The sequence below is a fragment of the Cucumis sativus genome, chromosome 1, assembly GCF_000004075.3.
Source record: "Cucumis sativus cultivar 9930 chromosome 1, Cucumber_9930_V3, whole genome shotgun sequence".
Classification (NCBI taxonomy): domain Eukaryota; kingdom Viridiplantae; phylum Streptophyta; class Magnoliopsida; order Cucurbitales; family Cucurbitaceae; genus Cucumis; species Cucumis sativus.
This window is the reverse complement of record NC_026655.2, coordinates 22,855,900-22,870,324: the sequence shown is the minus strand read 5'-3', so window position 1 is coordinate 22,870,324 and position 14,425 is coordinate 22,855,900. Positions and strand designations below refer to the sequence as shown.

The 14,425-nt window shown below is 30.8% G+C and overlaps 2 protein-coding genes, 1 long non-coding RNA gene and 1 pseudogene across 3 annotated transcripts; 1 reads left to right on the top strand and 3 right to left on the bottom strand.

The window, feature by feature from the left end:
• LOC101212613 lies at positions 1-1,843 on the top strand. Its single transcript, XM_004135671.3, has 2 exons — positions 1-387; positions 473-1,843. Exons 1-2 carry the CDS (start codon positions 282-284, stop codon positions 1,315-1,317), a joined length of 951 nt encoding a protein of 316 aa, XP_004135719.1. The 5' UTR covers positions 1-281; the 3' UTR covers positions 1,318-1,843.
• On the bottom strand, positions 1,559-4,671 carry LOC101212367 (BAG family molecular chaperone regulator 3). Its single transcript, XM_011660637.2, has 4 exons — positions 4,227-4,671; positions 3,845-4,101; positions 2,189-2,335; positions 1,559-2,016 (listed from the first exon to the last, which is right to left on the bottom strand). The coding sequence occupies exons 1-4, from the start codon at positions 4,495-4,497 to the stop codon at positions 1,858-1,860; spliced, it is 834 nt and encodes a 277-aa protein (XP_011658939.1). The 5' UTR covers positions 4,498-4,671; the 3' UTR covers positions 1,559-1,857.
• A 5,627-nt stretch (positions 4,672-10,298) lies between these two features.
• On the bottom strand, positions 10,299-11,281 carry LOC101212124. The gene is made up of 2 exons (XR_004214123.1): positions 10,780-11,281; positions 10,299-10,701 (listed from the first exon to the last, which is right to left on the bottom strand). It is a non-coding gene; the product is annotated as an uncharacterized LOC101212124 (long non-coding RNA).
• Positions 11,282-11,487: 206 nt separating this feature from the next.
• LOC116401654 lies at positions 11,488-12,117 on the bottom strand (annotated as a pseudogene).
• Between the last annotated feature and the right edge of the window lie 2,308 nt (positions 12,118-14,425).

The window sequence follows — 14,425 nt, the reverse complement described above, 5'->3', positions numbered from 1 at the left end:
TTCTTTTGCTTAAAAAAAAAAGAAAACAAAACAAAACAAAAGAGAAGAGGGAAAGGGGAGATTGAGCCAAATTCCAATCTCTCTTTTTCTTCTACTGTTTATATCTTTTTAATCCTTTCTCCCAAATATTTGCAATAACTCTCAACATTTCTATTTCCTCTCTATCTCCCTCTTGTCTTCTTCTGTTCTTGCATTGCCATTTCATGTTTCTTTGCATCTTTCCCATTTAATCTCTTTCATTTTGGTTACTTTCCTGCTTTTCCTTTTCAATTCTTTTCCTCATGGAATCTATAGACATCAACCGTGTTCGAGCTTTGTCCTCTCCTGAATTAGCAAATACTACCTTGATCAGTCCACGACAACATCATATTGATCAAAACTTTGTCGGTACGTCCAATTCTTATTACTCGAAATTTATTTGTTTTTAGGAATGTGTTTTTTTTTTTTTTATTGGTATTGTTTGATTGTTTAGGAGTATCTACCAATGTGAGGCTTTTATTGAAACTAATCCATGAGTACAAAGAGGTTTCCATGAAAGGAAACGATGGAAGCAAAGATCAAAGGATATCTGAAATGATGCTTATAATTGATGAAGTGAAATCCCAAATCCAAAAATCTCGCTCTCTTGGTAAGAGAAGGGAAGCTGAGCTTAGAAGGTGCAATACGGATCTTAGGCGAAACGTTCCCAAGGACAAAAAGACGAATGAGCCAATAATAATCGATGAGAAGGAGAGGTTGAGGAGAGAGCTGAATGCAAGTGTGGCTTCACGTAAAAGCCTTGAAAGTATATGTTCGAGCATCGGAAAGGAGAAGGAGATCATCGCGAAGGAGCTAGCAAGGACGGTTCAACAATTGCACGGAATGGAAGAGCATGTTAATGATCTCAAAGCACAAAATGAAATGCTGATGTGCAAAGTTCAAGCTTGTGTTGCTGAGCATAGAGTGAAGAAAAACAATGTACCTGATGCACAAGGCAACTTTGAAGCCCTCCAAAAGAGAAACAAAGTGTTAACAGAACAACTTCTTAAGTCGCTCGATGCATACCGATCCTTAAAGCGAAAGCTAAAGGAATATCAAGAGAGAAGAAACGGGACTAATGCAAGAATGGAAGAAATGGGAATCCAAGTACGAGCAGGACTTGAAAGGATTCATAGTTTTAAAGAAATGATGATCACTCAAACTGATGATGACAAGCAGATTGACATCGAAAGTGAGATCTCTGCATTAGAGCATATGTTCAAATGCTTCGACTTTGAGATATCCAAACAAACCAAGGTCAAGAAGCACCCTGTTGATCGCATTAATGCTGATAAGTGACTACTTCCTGCTCGAGTTTATAATAGAAACAGCAGCTCACAGCCGCGATAATTCCTAGTCCAAATCCTACTTTTTTTTGTTTGGAACAACAATGGGGATGGCCTCGAGTGTGAGATTAGTGATGGTACATTGACACCTTGTTTTGTTGTGATCATGTACTGTTCAAATGTACTAGTTCAGTTGCTCTAGTTTTAATGTACTGTTTGAACTTTAAACCAATCAATAATTCAGCAGGAACTTCTACTTAAACTACTTTCCCTTCATTCACTTTTTCTTCAATCTTACAATGACAGCATAACCAATTTTGAAGTAACATGACATACACAACATTGTCTGTTTTCCCGTCTTGCTTCGTACCGAAAACTTGAAAGAAGACATCATGGTCTAAATAATTTTCAGAGAAAATAGAATTCCAAAGGAAGTAGAAGGGGATGGAAAGAAGAGTAGCTCAAATTTGTCCTTCAAGCTGTTTCTACGTACAGATATGATGACAATAAGAGAGAGAGAAAAAAAAAAAAAAAAAAAAGAGAAAAAAAGGGATTAAAGATCAATGAGAGAGGTCCAGTGATTGTTGGTGGAAGGATGAGGATCAAATGTCTCCCATTTGGTTGTAACAATCACAGGCTTTGCTACTTTCACTCTTGCATTTGTAACCTTCAAAACATCAAGCATTTCAACACATTTCTGCACTCTCTTCCCCTACATTCACAGAAACCAAAAGAACAAACATAAAGGGTAAAGATCAACAAAAGTTCATTAACAACATGTTGGCAGAGGATTGGCCATTCAGAGTACCAAGACACATTTCAATCACCAGTTAACGGTAGGAATACTTTTTTTGACATCGGAATGGGAAAAGGAGACATTTTACCTGCAAAATTTTCTGAGTAGAAGCATCTCCTTCAGCAACAATGCTGTCAAGTTTAATGGCTTGCATCATCAACATCTCAATCAGTGTGGTGATTTGAATTTCTGGAACTTTGATTCCATTTGAGATTGATTCTTCCATTGCAGCAACCTGTTCACAATTCATTTCATAATCATAACTATATCCTTCAAACAATAATGTAACATTATCTCATATTATTATTTCAACTAACTTCATGAGTGTTGATATTGAAACTACTATAGCATATCCCCACTATTCCATGATTGAACCCATGCTTTTAATCTCTAGTTCATATCCTTTTCAATTTTATGTTTACAAGGGTCCCAATGTCTTTTTGGCCTAACCTTTTTCTTTTTTATAATTATTATCTCTATCATTTAATTACATTTCTGTGTTGTTCAGTGAGATGAGGTAACAAAAATATACCATGATATAAGTTAGTGAATTATAATAAATTTAACAACATTCACATGTTTCATTATATAATAACTATTTGAAGGGTATAAGTTGTTTGAGTTGAAAAACCTAAATTTAAATTTATTTTGAATATCACTCAAATTTAATTTTAATGGTAAAAAAGAGAGATCTCAATTAATTTCACTTTTAAGTTGTAGCCAAAATATTTAATAGTTTCCTCCGATCTTTTTTAGGCTAAGAACGAAGAACAAAAGTCCCACCAAAACAGTTAAACATCACTGCAAAAAACCAAAAGAGTAAGAGAAAATAGAATTGAAGGCACATGAGACTCCACAACTTTGCGTGCAACGTCATGTGCGAGGGTATTCTAACTACGACAGATATAGTTATAAGTGACAGATACTTAGTATTTTTTAAGTAAAGACTAATAAAGCAAGTGACAAAGATGCTAAATCGTAAAATCTAAAAGTATCTACTTGAAATATATAATAACAAATGGAGAAATTTTTATAAATAATAAAAATTGAAACTATTTATAAAATAAATAAATAAAACTTAAATAGGCTATAAAATAAATTTGATATGTATATTTGAAAATGAATTCTTTTTTTTTTTTAAAAAAAAATTATTTATTCCATTCCAAGATAACATCTTACTAAAACCATTTAAAGCCGAAAGGATATAATATGAAAGAAGTGAATAATAATTATATAAAGTAACACCAATTAATTTAACCAAAACATTACAAAATATCAAAATGTTAAAAGTGAATAAATTTGAATGGTAATTTACATGTTTTTTTCTTCTTCTTGTTTTACGTTAGATTTTTACATTTTCATATTCTCCCACTCAGAAGAAACATGCCAATTTCCCTCCACTAGATTCAATTCAACTTAAACTAAAAAGAAACAAAAAGATAACTTCTAAAAGCTAAACTATGCCATTTTATATTACAAACATTCACAACAATTTGGAAATGAAAAATGTTGTTTTTAGATTGAATCTTGGACATTTACATTAATAAAAAGGGTAAAATTAGAAATCATATTAATAGTGCTAAGTCAAATTCATTTTCACCATCACTGTCACACTAGTTTAGATCAGTGCCAATTTGGTTCTAAATTATAATTTAAATCCAGAAATTTTTAATTCTGAAGCGTTAGAAGAAAGAAAAGTAAAAAGTAAAAAAAGTGGAAATGAATAAAGAAAAAGGAGAGTGACCTGGTCGGCGAGCTTATCAAGGTCCATAGAAACGTCGGAAATGGCGCGATGTGCGCTCTGTATTTTGGCGTTCCGTTTAGTCTCAATGTATCTTCTTTCAATGCTCGCCGGATCTTCAACCAACTCCATTTTCGATCTGTTCTTCACACCACAACCTTCCAAATACTCCCCGTTTTCCCTCTCTCTTCCTCTGTATATTACCTTCTGCGCCTCTACCTCCAGCCCCGTCTCCGCCGTCAGCACCCTCTTCAGCTCCCCTGTTTAAAAAAAAAACAATCAAATTTACTCATCTTTCTTCAACCCCACCGTCTTACTTCTTGTCAAGATTTGTTCTGTTTCGCGAATTCATCATTAAACACAAAATTTTTATTTATTTATTTACCGAATGTGGCTTTGGAGCTGATTGAGATCTCTACTCGGACGGCTCCAAATGCGACTCGGAGATGGAGAGTCGGTGGTGGAGACTCCGATTTATCTGTCCGCTTCTGAACCAGCATTCCGCCGGGTCTCATTTCCCATTCCACTGGCTCGTCGCCGGCGCGGGTGGAGGAAGAAGGAGAAGACGAGGTTGTTGAAGAGGAGGACTCGTTGGGTTTTCCAATTACCACGTCGTGGCTGTGGTTGTGATTGTGATTGGATCTTCTCTTCATCATTTTCCGGAGGGCGGCGGTGTCAGTTATTTTTCTTTACCCTTTACTTTGTGTGGGAGGAATTTTTGAAAGTGGGATTTTTGGTGTTTGAAGAAGAGTGATGAGTGAAATGGGGAGTGGGGAGTGGATTTTTGTGCCGACAAAAAACAGAGCGTGAGTTGTTGATTAGAATGGAAGTGGAGGGTTTTATATATTGCCGGAGAAGTGTCGAGTTGGTCAGACTTCCGGGGAAGCTGACTGGAAAGTTAAAACAACCAATGAGAAGCTGCCACGTCATTCATTCACATAGATTGTTTCCGGTGACAGCTAAGCTTCAAATATTATTTTTGCCGACATTTCAAGAAAGCATCCAAAAGAAGAAAACAAATATCGATATCTATACGATATTCTCATTTTCTACTTACATATTTTAATATTAATACTTTTTTTCCCTAAATTATATCTAAAACTATCTACTTACAAAATATATTATTCAACTTTTTAATTATTTTAAATAACTTAATACTTTCAAAAAAACCAAAATAAATCAAAATATAATAAAATTTTACATTATATTAATCATATACACATCAGTACTCATACACACCATCAATCTCTATTTTCTTTTATCAATTTTGATTTTTTATATATTTTGTAAATATTTTTAACACTTTTATCATTTATAATAATTTTCTTTAACAAATACTTTTATCTTTCGTGTTTAGATTAAAAAATACACTAAAAGAAATTTTATAAAAAACACTTCTATCCTTCCATGATAAATAAATAAAATTACACACCTAATATAAGGTATACAAACTATAAAAAAAAAAAATGGAAACACCAACTAATTTTAGGATTTAAATGTTTCAATAAAGAAAAATTATAAATTACAGCAAATAATAAGACAATATAAAAATATTTATAAATGAAACATTTATCTGTCAACTTGTAAAATCATTAGAATTTTAAGTTTATGGTTGAGCACAAACATTTCTATAATTGATAACAATTAACAGCATAGTTTTCAAATTAAAAGTTACCACGAATAGTAGTTATTAGTGATATTTATTGATAACACTTATACACAATAACAATTATATATGATACCATTGTATAACACATTTCTCAAATTGAAAACTATCTTTCATAACAACTATCGGTGATATTCAATTATAACAACTAATAACAATTATTAACTTTTGTGGCGAGGAGGATTGTTTTTAGTTTTTTTTAATCAACTTTTGTGTTATTTTATTTCTACAATTATTTTATGTTTGGTGCTTTACATTTTATTACTTTTGGGTTAAATGCGATTTGTGCAATGACCAACCATAGGTTTGTAGTTGAGTGTGTTAATATAATATCCAAATACATTTTTCTTTTTACTATGTCTCCATGTGTTTTAACAAAGGATTTTATGTTTCAAAATTGTTTTTCTTTTTTAACTCAAACAAGTTTACCACCTTACTATGATAGGATACCTTTTCTAAAAGAAATTTAAATTTAACCTTTGCGACCGAGTACTAATGATTTGTAATTTAACTTTTTAATCAAAATTTGAACTAACAGTAAGAGTATTTTGTTGTTGTTTTTTTTAGCTTTAACCAAGAGTAATTTGAAACTTATGAAAATTTAGGAGTGTAATAATGAAATTTTATAAAAGATAATTTAGAAGTTGATATTTTTACACATGTATCACCTCAAATAATATAACATTTCATTTAAAAAAAAATGCTTGAGTTATTGACTTTAAAATAATGGTGCATTATTCTGTTAAAAAGAATGGTGTATTATTTGTGTATGAAGTGAATTAGATTATAGTTATGAAAGTTGAGTAGTTTAATAGCGTAAATATGGTTGAACAAACAATAAAATGCTTTGCACTTTAAAAATTCACAATCTCTTATTCTCTGTCTCCCATCATTATGCTTACAACTATTTGGGTCAAAATAATATAAAATTCTATTCTATTGATCAGAATCTTTTTAATTTTTTTTATTAAAATAGAATTATGAATCTCTAAAAAAATAATAATTAAAATTATAAAATTCACGTAACATATAGTAAAATAGTTAAAATTGATATTTTCATTATATATTTGTACGTAAACATATACAATAATATACATGTTAATTTGTTAAAAAATTATAAACTATTTATTTAAAAATATAATATAATATAATTCTTATTATTTTGATGGTGAAGTAATTTAAAAATAATAAATAAATAAGAGAAACGTTGACACAGAGGCCAGATTCCATTGGATGGTGACTTAGCTCTGGATGACAGGCAGATCATTTGATCTTTCTCTCTCAAAGAATCAAACTTTTCTATATGTTTTTATTAACTAATCTGCAATTAATTTTTCTTCTATTATTGTGATCTGAACATAAATTGTACTTTTCTTTTCATTAAAAAAGAATACAAATATAATTTTGAACGACAAAATGAAAAGAAGTTGAATAGTTATAATAATAATAAAAATATAAATTATAGAGCATAAATGATAAATAATTATAAGTTTGTTAGTTTGGATTCAAATCTTCAATTATCATATCTAATTTAAGTGGAACATATCTCTGATTGAAATCAGTGAGGTTCATAAAATGTAGGTAACTTTACGAACATTTCTATATATAAAATCACTAGCTTTGTGTCATTTTTCTTATCTTATAATTGAATAAAACTTAAATGTAATTTACAATATCAAATGTTGATCAACATTCTCCAATCTTGTACCCAATGGAGTTTTATCTTTACCTTTTTAACTTCTTTTAATACAAGTTTACATTAGTTTATATGAACTCCATCATTTGGATTTCATGTTTAAAATATTCTAAAAGTATTATTTTAAACAACAAAATTAATTACGAAAATATTTACAAAAATAACAAAATATATGGTTTATACGTAATAGATTGCGATAAATCTAGATACATTACTAATTATGTCTATCATGGTACAAAATAAATAAATAACTATAATGGTTTATCTTCATCTATTATAAACTGCGATATTTTTGTAAATATTATGGTTCAATTTTCTATTATTTGAAAATAACTCAATATACTATTACGTTCACTTCCCTTAATTTAAGTTGTAAGTTTATCATAAATTTGTCAAAATAAATATAACTCAACTAACTTATAATATATAATAGGTTATATGTTAAAATTCCATACGATGCCTTTCAAAATTTTATGATAGTCTTATTATCTTTTAAAGACAAATTAGATAAGCATAGTAATTTAAGTAATTAAGTGATCATATGTTGTCATAAATTTGAATGTTCCTATTTTATTATGTTGTACTAAACTAAATTATATCCACACAGTTTCGAATCTATAATAAATGGCATTAAAACAAAATTTTGTTCTATAATTCTTTCATTGAGTATAATACGGGTGAAAACATTGATTTTTATAATAAAGGAGCAATAATTTATTAAATTATATAGTAGAAGTTGCAAAATAATTTAAACATCATAATTTAATAACAAATAATTCTCATTCTCAATGTCTATCTATTATTTATTATCGTTATTAATGTCCACCTATTGATATCTATGGATGATATTTTGTTATATTTATAAATTAAATGGGAAGACTATATTTAAATTTAACCTAATCTAAAAATGACTAGTGGAGAGAAGTTTTATGATTTCAAATTATAAAATGAAAGGAAAAATATTATCCTCTCTCAATCATTCATATGGGCAAGGAGAGGTGGTTGATTTATGATATAATTGAAGAATGAAGATGAAGTAAATTGAGGGTCCACAAAAGAACAAAGTGATATATGATTTTAAGTTTATGAAAGCTTTGCTTTTGGATGTATAATTCAAGGATAAGATGAAAATGATTTGGGAAATCGCCACCGTCCGAACTCAATCGAGGTTCAGGATTTACTATTCTTTTTAATGTGATTTAATGAAGGTGTTGATTGTTGCTTAGAGTTGTAAATTAAAAAAAGTGGACAACCAAGTCCTAACAGCTTTGCAGATTAGGGTTTAAGTCTTTGGAGGAGTTTGGTACTTGAAAGCGAATGAACTTTGATTTTATTTCTTTATTTCAACCAAAATATTTGGAGCAAATACATTTTAGTTTCTGGCACATTGGTGGAGAATATATGTGTAATGTGCTAACCAATTCACTTATCCCCAAACAAAAAATGCAACTAAAGCTCTACATTGATTAGATAAAGAAAATATCACCAGCTTATAGTAAAGTAAAAGACGAATCTTCCATGCTTTGAGGTCTTTTGGGTAGAAACCAAACACAAAACTTTGTATAAAGGTTTATGCCAAAATGGACAATATTATTGTGTGAAGATATCTAAAGTCCTTTGTATCTAACAATGTTGGCTTAGTTTTTGATTATCGTTTATGATCTACGTCATCACACATCATGAGTTAGTTGGATATCTAAATTAAGAAACATATTAGTTTTTGGTATATAGCTAAAAATATTTATTGACATGCAAATATTTATTTTTGGATTCATAATAAGACATAACAAAAGTAGTATTATTATATATCTTCTCAGATTGCAAATTGTTGATTGATATGATTAACCGTCATGTTAATTTGGTTTTGGAAGTTCATTTTGATGATATCCAGAGTCTGATTAAGTTTCTTTTCATTTTGTTTATTGTGACTTGAACCACACATGTTCTTGCTTGTAGGGATTAGTTGTAGGACGAATGTTCACAATTTTTTAGCTTTATCACCTTTAGGCAGAGACTTGAATCTATTCTTTCATTATTCTAAAAAATATATATAATAATTTGTTAACTAATTTCTAGATATCTCCAGGATGATATGAGATGATATCATATAATGTCATGTATAAATGTATGATGCAGATTTTAAATGGGATATGTAGTTATTGGTTGTGTTAATGAATTTTTGAAATGAATAGCCGCTTAGCTTTTATATGAATAATGATAGGGATAGGGTTTTCTTAAGGTATAATTGTTTCTATATGTTTTTGAATTGGACTATAAAGCTTTTATTCTAATTATGCTGTGGTGATTTTGTTAACAACGACGCCTACAATGTGAGAACCTATGCAATATGGTTGAGATATAATTCCGGATTTCGTAAAAGTTTATTGTATTCTTTTATTGCTCACTAAATAAGCAAACATAATTTCCAACAACTTCCAAATCTAATTTAAAGCTCTCTTTTCATTATCATTTTATTTTTTTCTTTCAATTTTTTGTTCTTCAATATTCAATTTCCTTTCACGGTTTCTGATCGAGAAATTGATCAAAGTTGCATACTTTTGATTTTACATTTCAAAAGTAGTACACTTTTTAAAAACTCGTAAATTTGTTTTTCTTAGTCAATTTCAGCCGATCTCAACACTCAGAATCTTTTCAAATTTTTAAAAATTGTTTCAAAATCATTTCTCAGTCCATCTTGACCCAACTCGACACAGAGATTTTTGGTTTTGTTTTTAAATTTCAAAATAAAGGGTATTCTCAAATTTACCAAAATACTCTTGAAAGCCCAAAACGTTTGATTTTCGAAAGCCCTAAATCGTGCACTCATTCTCGTCAAAACAAAATATGTTTGCTCCCAAAATTTTAGATATTTGACTAATTTTTGTGCCCCAAATTTCAATAAGTCATCCTCAAGCTTAAATTTGTGAAGACAGTTTATTTTGAACGATTTCATAATTTAGGATTAGATTTTAAGTTTTGTCATAGTATTTTTTTTTAATTGAGTCAAATGGAAAAATATGTAGCCTATCAATCTGGGCTCATAATGGCTATCAATCTGGGCTCATATGTAAAAATAAGCTGCTTACCATAATAGCTATCAACTAAAATAATCAATTCAGTGGCATAATGCATCCCATATTGTACTTTTTAGTGAACCATATGTGACCAGATAGACAATGAAAGGTCCAATAGTAAAGTAGTCAAGAAGAAAAGTCAAGTAGGAGAGAGTTGTTGAACAATACGTTGGAGTCCATCGGCAAGTTCAAGAGGCTTAGACACCATAGCCATATGATCTGACCCTCTAATCTCGACAGTAATATCAGGTGGATTGTTCTCAACCATCCACATTTGAAATTTCTTAGGAGCTGCTAAATCATCTTCTGTAACAACAAAAGCCCTTTTCACAGTACCAAATCTCTCTCCTGTGAACTTAAATTTAGGATCATTGATTTTAAATAGAGGAAAAGACCTCACCAACATGGTCGCCAGTGTCAAATCCTGTAGAATTATTAAAATTACTATATTCAAAACAATCACTTGAAAGTTAAATTGATATTTGTATATAATATAATGTACCTCGGGTGGTGAGAGTGAGTAGAGATATTTGGCTAACGTCAATGGACCCACTATGATTGACGTTGGAGGCTTGTCATCTCCATTTTCGTTCACATAATGACCATCCAATGGCGGAGGTTTTTGCTTTTCATTCTTCACTTTGTGAATAATAATAGCATAAAGAGAAAAAAATGTTAACAATTACTACCAAGATATTGCTTCTTCGTAATACAACATTGGTTTGAAAAATTTGCATGATCTTTACCCTATTATTGTTCTTTTTTACTAATTTATAAAGAATTAACTTTTAATTGTACTACTCTTGCCCTTTTATAAATGTCAATAAATCATTAAGTACCCTGATCAATATGTTGTTCTGGTCACTGCCATATACATAATCTCAATTCAAATAATCATGTTCTTTTTATGTTATAGACTGGAACTACTTTGCCTATTAATCATTAGTTTGAAAAGTTCAATAGGACCATATATTAATAAGGCCCTATTTGGTATCCCTTTTGTTCTTTTTTTTTTTTTAAATTTTGCCACACGTTACTTCAATCTTCAACTTTCTTAAGATATTATTACTTTTTATCCATGGTTGAAAAGTTAAATTTTGAAAACAAAAAACAAAAAGAAAAGTAGCTTTTAAAAAATTTCTTTGCTTTTAGAATGGATCAAGAATTCAACATTATACTTAGAAAATTAATAGATCATTGCAGGAAAAGAAGAAGCAATAGAATAAAGTTTCAAAAATCAAAACAAAAATGGTTAGCAAAGATCAGGAGCTAAGTAATATAGACTTTGTGAGTTAAGAATACTGCTGTGGTTGCAGGTTGTGAATCAAACACACACAAAAACAATTTAAAAGATAAATGCAAGCAACGATATATGCACGTAGTAGCTCGTTAAATTCACCTCTATCAGAATAGCAGAAAGACTAAGATTGGGACCAGGCATGGTGGCGGTGACAAAGACACCAACAGAGATCTTCTCTGGGAAATCCTCCATTGCCGCCGAAGCTGTGGCCAATGAGGACCACCCTCTCGTCGGAGGACAAACCAGCCAAGAACTCCATCAAGGGGTGAAAGTACTGAAAGGCTGAGGATATAGTCTTAGGCTGTATGGGGTCGACGCCTGGAGGCAGCCATGTCGAGGGCGGTGACGTTGTGTCCCCACGATTGGAGAATGGTGGAGAGCTTGTACCATGACCAAGCCCCATGGAAAGATCCATGAACAAGCACAAAGTGGGTCTTCTTTTTTGTGGGATCGCCGACCACGGGAGAAGCTAAGAGGATGAGAAGCACAAGTACCAGTGAATGCAAATCGGGTAGCAAAGCAGAGTAATTTTTCATTTTGGTGTGGTCAACATCTTTCCATTCTGTAGATAATATAGTAAGAATGAAATAACTCTCTTTCTTTTTCTTTACACTTGGAGTGAACATTTAAATTTCGGGTCTCTTACCCTCCAAAATATAAGTTACTTATTGAGTTCAAGAGGGGATCCATAAATTTTATTTAAACTCACAGCCAAAAGATAGTACCTAAGTAGAGCCACTACACCAAAAGTAGAATTTGGGTAGAATAAAGTTAAATTTAATATATTGTAATATAACAATTCAAAATTAATATTTAAATATAAAAATTAATAATGTGAGGTTTATGAGTGGTTGTATCTCATATTGATAAATACACAAATCCAAAAATTCAAACATCCATAAATTCAAAGTTTCAAACATGAGTAAGAGTTCAACATTTCAAACATTATCCATAAATATTATTAAATCAGGTTGTGTTGGATTTAATCGAATTTTTCAACCACAATCCGAGATCTAACTCATCTTGAAGAAAACTAAATTTTTTAACCCAACCCAACTTATATAATATGGGTTATGGGTAGTTCGGGTTGTCGAGTTATTCTTACACCCCTAGTCTAAGAGAGTAGGAAGATCTAAAAACATCTAAATTGGTTCCCACAAAACATCTAAAATCCTCCGTTTGAAAGAATAGAAAGATCTTCAAGTAGTTGTGTTTGTGACTCCAAATTTGGTGATTTGTAGAGATACGACAAAGGATGTAAGTTTTATTTTTCTCGATAATTTAATTTTAATTTAAAAGCATTGTTTAGCTATTATTTGTATGTGAGGTTGTTTTGTATTTGGCAATGTATGCTCGTATATCTAATTCCCATTAATATTGAGAAAAAGTTTATGTAAAAGTTTCAAATTTAAACATTAAAAAAGTCTAATTCAAAATTTATGTAAATTTGGAGATTCAAAATTTCAACCACAATTTTCCATCTTATGCAGCATCACTCATAAATTATTTTAAAAAAAAGTTAAGACGTCATCAATTGAACTCTAAGAGCTTCAAACTCGAATTTAAACATTAATGGTGAAATTTTAAGTAAAAATGAGAAGAATATTCTTCCCCTTTCTAATTAAATTTGGATTCGTATCACCGGTGGCTTAGGTTATACACAAAGATCACACGTCACACCCCCTTCCAAACTACTTGCCTAGCTTAGCCCAGAAGACAGACGTGAAAGAGACTAACATCATTCTCTTCTAACGATACCTGTCGACTCTGTTGAAGCCTTGAACTTGATAAACATGCTAATCTTATATATAAAATACTTTACATGCACCACAACACAACAAAATCTAAATAACTTATAGGCATACATGAAGTGCAACCATGAAATAACTCACTTTTGGAAAATAAACATGATAGAGACATCATAACCAAAAAACATATCCCACTAGGGTTTATACCAACCACAACTCCTAGAGCTTACACGACTGTAAATTATCTAAATCTTACAAAGACGCATACACAACATAACAAAACAGACTCGATGTACAACTCCACCTACGTACTAGTAATCGATATGGGAGCTTTTGGTAGCCTATCAGGCACTGAGAGCTCGACCTCTACCTCGAAATTGGAAAAACGTGTTGAAAGGGTGAGCTACAATGCCCATTGAGTAACTAAATTTAAAACTAAAAATCTAGAAATCATACCACATGATAAACCTGCTTAAACATATAAATTTGTTTAATCAAAGTGTTAAATCTAAATGTGTAATAATAACACATTTCTCAAATACTCAACAAGTATGCCATTGAAATCTAGCAAGGCACGTCAAGTATATTAAACATTTTAATTAATATGACAAATCTCATTTTGTAGAGCACACCTAGTACAATAAACGTTTACTAGCTCTATACGATACAATGGAGCCCGCCTAGCACTCTCATCATCTTTATCATAGTGGGACTCATCCAACACTCACGACAACATCGTTGTCTAACACTCAATGTCAACAACGAAACCTAACTTGTGTGCACACGATACCATACACAGCCTCGGGCTCAACATCTCAATCATGTAGTTAATAGAAATCTCAGAAAGTCATGTGAAAAGATTAAAACATATCTGTTTATCTTTATCTTTCGTAAAACTCAAGCTTACTCAACTTGTTCATGGAAAATTGAAAATCCATAAACAATACCTGCTTAAAATGATATTGTAATTTCAACAACTTTTTAGAAAGTCAACAATAACATGCTCATATATAAATTTCATTATAAAACCTAGGCTTGAGACATAAAAGTCATATGTACTATTCATAAACTCAGATTCAAGTATAGAAAACATTTCATCA

Bases quoted from the DNA above. Each gene is read 5' to 3' on its own strand.
- LOC101212613 (XM_004135671.3), top strand. From the start codon at position 282: ATGGAATCTATAGACATCAACCGTGTTCGAGCTTTGTCCTCTCCTGAA. The intron at 388-472 runs GTACGTCCAATT...TTGATTGTTTAG, and splicing joins TATTGATCAAAACTTTGTCG to GAGTATCTACCAATGTGAGG.
- LOC101212367 (XM_011660637.2), bottom strand. From the start codon at position 4,497: ATGATGAAGAGAAGATCCAATCACAATCACAACCACAGCCACGACGTG. The intron at 2,336-3,844 runs GTCACTCTCCTT...AATTGTGAACAG, and splicing joins TTGATAAGCTCGCCGACCAG to GTTGCTGCAATGGAAGAATC. The intron at 2,017-2,188 runs GTAAAATGTCTC...CTGTGAATGTAG, and splicing joins CTACTCAGAAAATTTTGCAG to GGGAAGAGAGTGCAGAAATG.